The sequence below is a fragment of the Lycium ferocissimum genome, chromosome 6 (assembly GCF_029784015.1).
Source record: "Lycium ferocissimum isolate CSIRO_LF1 chromosome 6, AGI_CSIRO_Lferr_CH_V1, whole genome shotgun sequence".
NCBI classification, from domain to species: Eukaryota; Viridiplantae; Streptophyta; class Magnoliopsida; order Solanales; family Solanaceae; genus Lycium; species Lycium ferocissimum.
Genome location: NC_081347.1, coordinates 31,309,166 through 31,318,049, shown reverse-complemented (window position 1 = coordinate 31,318,049; position 8,884 = coordinate 31,309,166). Strand labels below are relative to the sequence as shown.

Here is an 8,884-nt window from a genome sequence, read left to right as displayed (position 1 = left end):
AGTCAGCAGCAATAGCAAGTCCTTCCTAAGCGCCTGAAGTATCAAGAACTTGCTCTTTTCCGTTATCTAACGTACTATCAAAAACAATAATGGTATGCATGAGTACTTCGTACCCAGTGAGTGCCTCGGGGACAACAAGTAATACGAAAATAGAGTACAATAATACTTAAAGAAATCAGTTCTGAAACCCATGTGAAATCAATCTAAAAACAGTTATTCAACTTGTGTATCTCAATAAGAATTTTCAAAACTAATTATCAAGCCTCGTGTCAAGTTACAACTTTCAATTATGCCTTTCAAATTCATCATGATTGTCAACAACAGTTCCATGAGAGAATAAGAATATCACACATGCCAATACAGGCCCAAGACTCACTCACATCGAAGGGATGACCGTAGAGGTCACAGCGTACCGCATCGAAATATGTAAGTTTCGGTGGCTATCCTTCCTCCCGAATAGCAAGGCACAAACCGCACTCCAGGGAGCGAACCCGGTAGTGGCCAGTCTTCCTCCTGAATGGCTAGGCAATTACCACAGTAGGATCCATAGTGGCTACCCTTCCTCCCGAGTAGCTAGGCCAAGCACAACAATAAAGTTCATAACATAGAACCCAATTCACAATTTGTCTTAAAGTAGTCACACCATCAATTAGCATTAAAGTTCATTATGCCATATTCTAAAGATAAATCATTTCAAAGAACGTCTTGAAAACATTTACCCTACTTTGACCAAGATTTCAATGTCATAGTACAATATGAAAACGTTATTACCAATCCTTATTGACCATCTCTTATAGAAGAAAACGATTATGATTTCATATACGCATCTAGAGGATAATACAATCAAGGTTTAATGTGGGCTTTTCCCCTCACGCACACCAACCACAATCAAAACATGAATTAGGGTTTTTAACGTATGAGAAGTTCAACTCTCTATTCAATAAAGAACTTTTGAAAAGAAGACATACATCCCAAAATAAGGTTTTTAAAAGAGAGACATACCTTAATTAAGCCTTACGTATCCTAACAATTCACCTTCTTAGCGAAGAATACCCAAAACCCTAGCTTGAGTTACTTTGAGAAGGATTTCTTTGCAACCCCTTTGTTTTTCATTCAAGAATCATGTTAAGAATCATGGGTTTAATGCTAGGATTGATTAATAATGTTAAAGATGTTCTTACCTTAATGTTTGGAGACTTGGAGAAAAGGTTTTCGTCCTTAGGGTTTATGAGAATGTGAATAAGTGATAAAATTAACTGAACCCACTATACATATACACAGCTGGCGGCGGGTGAAATATGCCCAGAAATACGAATCGTATTTCAAAATACGGGCCGTATTATGTGGCCGTATTTAACGTTAACAAAACAGTGAGCAGTCTAGGGAACGGGTGAAATATGGCTAGAAATACGGACCGTATTTCAAAATACGGGCCGTATTCTCTGGCCATATCTTACGATAGCAAAACAGTGAGCAACCTAGGAAGGTGGTGAAATATGCCCAAGGAATACGGGCCGTATTTCAAAATACATGCCGTATTCTTCGGCCGTATTTTACATTAACCAAAAATAGTGGAGTCCGATTCTCCAAGACACTTTCACACTTAACTCGGATTTACGGAGTGTTACATTATCCCCCCTTAAGATCTTTCGTCCTCGAATGGGAATCATAGCCTAGAAAGAATTCACTAAACCATAAGTTGTTTCGAACAAACATAACGATTCATCTACGAATAGTTTTAAAACTCTAGCTCATACCTGCCATAAGGAACAAGTGAGGATATCTTTTCTTTATGTCCTCCTCCGCTACCCAAGTAGCTTCCTCAGTATTATAGTTCTGCCAAAACACTTTGACCGACGCCACATCCTTCGTCCTCAACCTTCTAACTTGGCGATCTAGAATCTGAACTGGTTTTTCTTTGTAAGATAATCCTTCATTAATTTCAATCTCTTCAGGGTTCAACACATAGGAAGGGTTGGGTTTGTACAACCTCAACATCAAAATGTGAAACACCGCACCATGGCCATATCGGATGGCAACTTCAATTCATAAGCCACCGTCCCAATTTTCCTAACAATCTCATAAGGGCCAATGAAATGAGGACTAAGTTTCCCCTTTTTACCAAACCACATTACTCCTTTCATCGATGATACTTTCAAGAACACCTTGTCACCAACTAAAAACTCTAGCTCACATTGCCTCATATCCGTATAAGACTTTTGTCTACTCTGAGCTGTCTCAAGTAGTTGTACAATAAGATTAACTTCCTCAATTGCTTCATGAACTGAGTTAGGACCCAACAATTCTACTTTAGTTGGTTCAAACCAACCAATTGGAGATCGACAACGTCTCCCATAAAGAGACTCATAAGGAGCCATCTGAATACTCGCTTGATAACTATTGTTGTACACAAATTCCACAAGAGGTAAATTTTCATCCCAATTTCCTTCGAAATCTATAACACAGGCTTGCAGCATATCTTCCAAAGTCTGAATAGTTCTCTCTGCCAGCCCGTCAGTTTGAGGATGAAAGCCAGTGCTCAATTTCACTCTAGTCCCCAAACCTTCCTGAAAGGATGTCCAAAAATGAGCAGTGAATTTTGTACCTCTGTCAGATATGATGGATGTCGGAATCCCATTGTTACACCTCAAAAACGTTTCGCGTCATTTGCATTGTAAGTAAACTAACATAAGCTTGGAGAGGCCATGGAAACCTTATAAGGTTAATGAATACTCTTAACAAGTGTTAAGCAAGTGTATAAAGGTTTCGGGACCAAGCACATCGAAGAAAATAAGTTTGACAAAAATTTGAAAAAAGTTGGCGAAATTTTGGACAGAAATTTTGGGTCAACTTTGGAGGGGTATATCTCCTAGTATATTAGGAGTTTTGAAGTGAAACAAAAGCCTAAATTGAAGTTCGTCGAGTCTAGTTTCCAACGCAACAAACCGTTTGTCCATAAAACATCGGAGTATAGAGATATTCGCATTTTTGTGAGACTGTGCAGTCAGCCTTGCTGGGACCCACTATGGCTGTGGCGACCTTCTTGAATATTAAATACGTTTTAAAAGGCAATTTTAAGTCATTTTCACTTGAAAATTTTTCCATAAGATTATAAGACCTTCCCAATTCAGATCATAAAGTCCCTAAGACAAAATAATAGAGATTCACCCAATTTCTATCTCAAGAGTTCCAAGAGAGCAAGAAGAAGCACTGTTAAGGTGTTGGATGCAAGTTGAAGCTTGAGTTATTGTTGTTGTTGCCGGGTTTAGGGGATTTTTAGAGGTGAATAAAGCTTAATAAAGGTAAGAATATTTCTCTCCTCCATGTATTTGAGCCTATAGAAGTCATGACTAACTTGTACGATTGAAAACTTTTGAAATAAAGCTCGACAATCGTAGTTGTGATGTTTTTAGTTGCTGAACTGTTTTGAAGTTGTTCTTGTGGTATTTTATGGCTGGAAATTGATGGAATAACTTGGATATTATATTGTTGATGTTGTTCTTATTGTTTTGGTGTTGGTTTGAATTGGAAAGAGGTAAAAGATATAGGGGAAGTCTTTGCCCGATTTTTTGAAAATCATAGGTATGTTGTTCTTGTGTTGTTGGACTGTTTTGAAGTATTACATACATGTTATTGTGGCTGGAAATCGTAGTAGATAATATGAGTATGGTGAAATTGAGGTTGTGGTACATTTCCATGTGTTTATATGAGGATTTGATGGAAGAATTGGAAGTAAACTTGAGATAGAATTTATAGAATAAAATGTTATGCATATAGGCTGCTTTGGAAGAATATATCAGATGGCTTTTGATTTAACGTAGTATGGCAACGTGAATATGCATTATGATTGATGTGGTGTTGTTGTATTGGATTGAGTTGAGTTGAGTGGAAGTGAATTCCGGCAGATTTTAAGAGGGTTTAATTTAAAGACTTAAGATAGGCATATGACAATAAGTCTAACAGTAGTATGATTTCTCTTGAATATAGAATTACGAGCTCGGGAGAATAAGCGTTAAGTAGTAGGGGATCAATCAAGTATGTTAAGGCTAAACCCTTTCTTTCTAAAGGCATGATTCCTTTGTTATGAACCTATACATGTTTTCCATAATGTCCTTGTTCCCAAAAGCTAGAGATTCATGATTCTTAGAGTTCTTATGATGCTAAAGATAAGTAGGTTTTATGATGATAATGTTGATGATGATGATCCTATTTCTAGAAATTCCAAAGTTTATGGTTTTAATGCGATCATGAGATTGTTGAGTATATTTCATGATTTCCTTGATTTTACTCATTGTTGTTAATCTCACCTTATAATAATTGTTCCTTCGGGGCGAGATATAGCGATAATGATTGTTCCATAATATAAATCGGAGGTTACCAACCTCACATCACTCCGATAGAGTCGTAGCTTTTATTTGGGCTCTCATGCATGCTACTTATATTATATGTATACATATGAAAGGTGAGGCGTTATATACGCATAGCCACCTGATCAGTTGGTATGTTATGATATCGTCCCGAACGCGGGATGCTCGGACGCGGGAGATATGGGGATGGATCAGGCTGCACGTTCTGCAGCAATAATATATATATATATATATATATATATGGATTGAGCTGCACGTTCCGCAGTAATATAAAATATTTATGGATCGGGTTGCACGTTCCGCAGCACTATTATGTTATACAAGTATGAGAAATGTTTTTATGAAAGGACTAAGCATGCATGATATTCGCCCTAAGAGGCAATTAGACATACAGGATGTCCTTATCTCATGTTTTGTTCTATATCTCTTATTATGTTGTTATTCATGCCTTACATACTCAAGTACAACGTTAAATCGACATCCTTCTCTTGGACGCCGCGCTCATGCCCGCAGTAGACAGTGAGACGGACACGATACCTAGGAGCTCCATCAGTGGCATCTCAGAAGCGCTCCAGTTGTTCCGGAGCTGCAGTCTTTTGGTACTATTCCTTTATACATATATATTTGGGCATGGCGAAATCCTTCCCCATCTTATGGGTTCATGTATGCTACTTAGAGGCTCGTAGACATATGTATGCTGTAGATGTTCAATAGCTTCTTCAGTTCCTATTGCTGTATAATATTTCGGTAATCTCGTTGGCTTATGCTTATGAACGCTATTATTGATGGTTGTACCAAGTATGATATTCATGAGCGGTCTAATTGGCCCACTTAGAAATGGTTGTGGAATGTTAAATTAGGGGTGCTCGGTAGACTAGTACCAGGTACCCTCATGGCCCTCCGGCTGGGTCGTGACACCCATGCAACCTAACTATCTCCTTTAGGTATAGCTTGGATTACATCACTGCAGTATATGATGTCTTTACAGGGAGAAAATGGGTAGACTTTGTGAGTCTATCCACTATCACCCAAATCGAATCAAACTTGGCCTTTGTGCGGGGTAAACCCACAACAAAATCCATATTGATCTCCTCCTACTTCCACTACGAAATCTCAATATTCTGAGCCGGGCCTCCGGAGCCTTTGATGTTGACCTTCCCGCCTATTGACGATTCGTACACTTAGCCATAAAGTTACAACTATCAACCTTCATGCTCTTCCACCAATAGTGTTGTTTCAAATCCTTATACATCTTGGTGGATCCCGGATGAACCGAATACTTGGAGCTATGAGCTTCCATCATTAATTCTTGTCGAAGACCATCAACATCGGGAACACACAATCGTCCTTGCAACCGCAGAACACTATCGCCAGTCCCAATAGTAAATGAAGTGTACTCACCCCCTTCCACTCCATCTGTCAGCTTCACCAAAAGTTCATCATCATATTGCTTGGATTTAATGCTTTCCACAATGTCAGACCGTGATGGCGTGATTCCCACTAACTCTCCATCTTCAGTTTCATCAAGTCTGACCCCAAGACTAGCAAGTCTTCGAATTTCCTTCCCCATGGGCATGCCATGAACGAGCAAATAAGCCAACGTGCCCATAGATTTTCTACTCAAAGGGTTAGCAACCATATTAGCCTTACCAGGATGATACAAAATCTTCAGGTCATAGTCATTTAACAACTCCAACCACCTCCTCTGTCTGAGATTCAACTCTCGCTGGTTAAAGATGTATTGCAAGCTCTTATAGTCAGTAAAAACATTGCAATGCTCACCATACAAATAATGGCGCCAAATTTTCAAGGCAAATACCACGGCAGCCAACTCCGAGTCATGAGTCGGATAATTCTTCTCATGCTTCTTCAACTGTCGCGAAGTATAAGCAATCACCTTACCGTTCTGCATCAGTACACAACCCAAACCAATTCTGGAAGCATCACGATACACTATATATCCACCAGACCCAGAAGATAAAGTCAAAATAGGAGCTGAAGTCAACCTTGTCTTATGCTCTTGGAAACTCTTTTCACAAGCTTTGGAACACTGAAACTTACCAGTCTTCTGTGTCAATTTAGTCAATGGAGAGGCTATTGACAGAAAACCTTCCACAAACTTTCTTTAATAATTTGCCAAACCCAAGAAACTACGTATTTCAGTCGCACTAATTGGTCTAGGCCAATCCTTAACCGCTGAAATTTTCTAAGGGTCTACTTTAATGCAGTCACTAGTTACCACATGACCTAAGAAAGCCACAGACTCAAGCCAGAATTCACACTTAGAGAATTTTGCATAAAGACCGTTCTCCTCAAGTGTTGTCAAAGTTATTCTCAAATGATTAGCATAATCCTCACGACTTTTAGAATACACCAAAATGTCATCAATAAACACAATAATGAAGCGGTCTAAATAAGGCTTAAGCACAAGATTCATCAAATTCATGAATGCAGCAGGCGCATTAGTCAACCCAAAGAGCATGACTAGAAACTCAAAGTGCCCGTAACGAGTAAGGAACGAGGTTTTTGAGATATCCTTCCCCTTTATCTTCAATTGATGATACCCAGACCTCATGTCAATCTTTGAAAAGAACTTAGCACCCTGAAGTTGGTCAAACAGATCATCTATCCTAAGCAAAGGATATTTATTCTTAATGATCACTTTATTAAGCCGATGGTAATCAACACATATTGTAAGGGAACCATCTTTCTTCCTAACAAACAATACTGGAGTACTCCAAGGTGAGGAACTTGGTCGGATGAAACCTTTATCCAACAAGTCCTTCAACTGATCCTTTAATTCCCTTAGCTCCACTGGAGCCATACGATAGGTTGGAATAGAAATAGGTTGGGTTTCGGGAATGACATCAATCCCAAAATCAATAACTCTATCAGGAGGAATACCAGGAAGATCTTCGGGAAATACTTTAGGATAATCACTGACTATGGGAACAGATGCAAATTCGGGTACTACGGCTTTTGTATCATTAACAGCAACCAAATGGTAAATAAATCATCTTATGAGCCTTAAGATAGTAAAGAAATCTATCCCTTCGCTTAGCAATTTCACCCTCCCACACAACAACAGGCTCCTCGAGAAATACGAAACGAACTAACTTATGGCGACAATCCACATTAGCATAACACGCGGACAACCAGTCCATCCCCATAATCACATCAAAATCCACCATCTCAAGTTTATACAAATCAGCCACGATCTCACGTCCCTTAATCACAACAACACAATTCCTATATACCCTAGAAGCAATAACAGGAACACCAAAAGGTGTGTCAACAACAAAGGGTTCCAACAAAGGTTCGGGTTTCATACCCATATCAAGAGCAAAATAATGGGTCACATAGGATAAATTTAAACCCGGATCAATAAATGAGTAAGCATCATGAGAACAGATGGTAAGGATACCTGTAACTATAGCGTCAGAAGCCTCAGCTGCCTCCCTACGAGTCAGCCCATAAAGCCAAGTTGTCCCTCCACCAGAAGTGGTAGCAACTTCTTTTCCTTTGCCATTATTATGAGCATTCTGATTATTATTGTTAGCATTACCAACAGGCAGATTTTTTGCAGATGTAGAAGAAGGCGAATCATTCATTTGTTTAGACATTGCAGCCATCTCGCGTAGCCACTTTCTGCATTCCCTCTTAAGGTGCCCCCTAATACCACAGTAATGATAGATACGATCCTCCCATACAACGGATGGACTACTACCCTGGGAGAACCTGCTTTGGTTATTAGTCTTTTGACTTTGCCTACCAAAAGGTACATTGGCGTTCGAATATGCGCCAGGCTGAGGAGGTGCAGAGTACCCTTTACTCTGCCCTCCCTTATAATTATTACCAATGAAACCACCCACTGATCGGGCCTTCTTGTTCTGGTCTCAATCCACCCTCTCCTCATTTTTCCAACTCTCTTATTGTTCAGCAAACCCAACCATAGATGACAAAGTGCAAGTAGGTGACATAGCAACAGCAACACATGCAGACTTGATATGTGTTACCAAGCCTTTCATAAAGTGAGTCAACCTATGCTTTTCAGTCAGGATCATGTATAATGCATACTTTGACAGACGGGTGAACTCCAAACTATACTCACGAACAGACTTGTTACCCTGTTCCAGCTTTTCAAATTTCGTAGCCATACCAAATCTCTCCTCATCAGACAAAAACCTTACCATGAATGCCTCTTCAAATCCAGCCTCGGTTGGAGCTAAAGCAGCATCACCCCTCTTAGACTTCCACATCTCAAACTATGCGTGAGCAACATCCTTCAACTGGTAAGAAGCAAGCCTCACAGCTTCTGGATCATGGGCATCTATTGCCCTCAATGCCTTGAAAGTCTAATCTAGAAAGTGCTGGGAGTCATCCACCTCTCGTGACCCGAAGAACTCTAGTGACTTTAGGTCAAGGAATTGCTTAAGTCTGCCTCCACTATGAGGTCCCACACCTCCACATTGCTGCTGAGCTGCAACCAATGCAGTCAACATTTGAATAGCAGATTG

General features: G+C 39.7%; 1 protein-coding gene across 1 annotated transcript; it reads right to left on the bottom strand.

Annotated features, from left to right (window-relative positions):
• Positions 1–1,997: 1,997 nt before the first annotated feature.
• LOC132061264 (uncharacterized) lies at positions 1,998–7,999 on the bottom strand. Its single transcript, XM_059454108.1, has 4 exons — positions 7,792–7,999; positions 6,607–6,776; positions 5,688–6,435; positions 1,998–2,503 (listed from the first exon to the last, which is right to left on the bottom strand). Exons 1-4 carry the CDS (start codon positions 7,997–7,999, stop codon positions 1,998–2,000), a joined length of 1,632 nt encoding a protein of 543 aa, XP_059310091.1.
• Between the last annotated feature and the right edge of the window lie 885 nt (positions 8,000–8,884).

What these genes read in the sequence shown, in the direction of transcription:
- LOC132061264 (XM_059454108.1), bottom strand. Translation starts at nt 7,999, where the DNA reads ATGGCTGCAATGTCTAAACAAATGAATGATTCGCCTTCTTCTACATCT. An exon ending in TTCTGACGCTATAGTTACAG is followed by an intron (nt 6,777 to 7,791) that starts GTATCCTTACCA and finishes AGCCTTATTTAG; the next exon opens with ACCGCTTCATTATTGTGTTT. An exon ending in TGGCTTTCTTAGGTCATGTG is followed by an intron (nt 6,436 to 6,606) that starts GTAACTAGTGAC and finishes AAATTGACACAG; the next exon opens with AAGACTGGTAAGTTTCAGTG.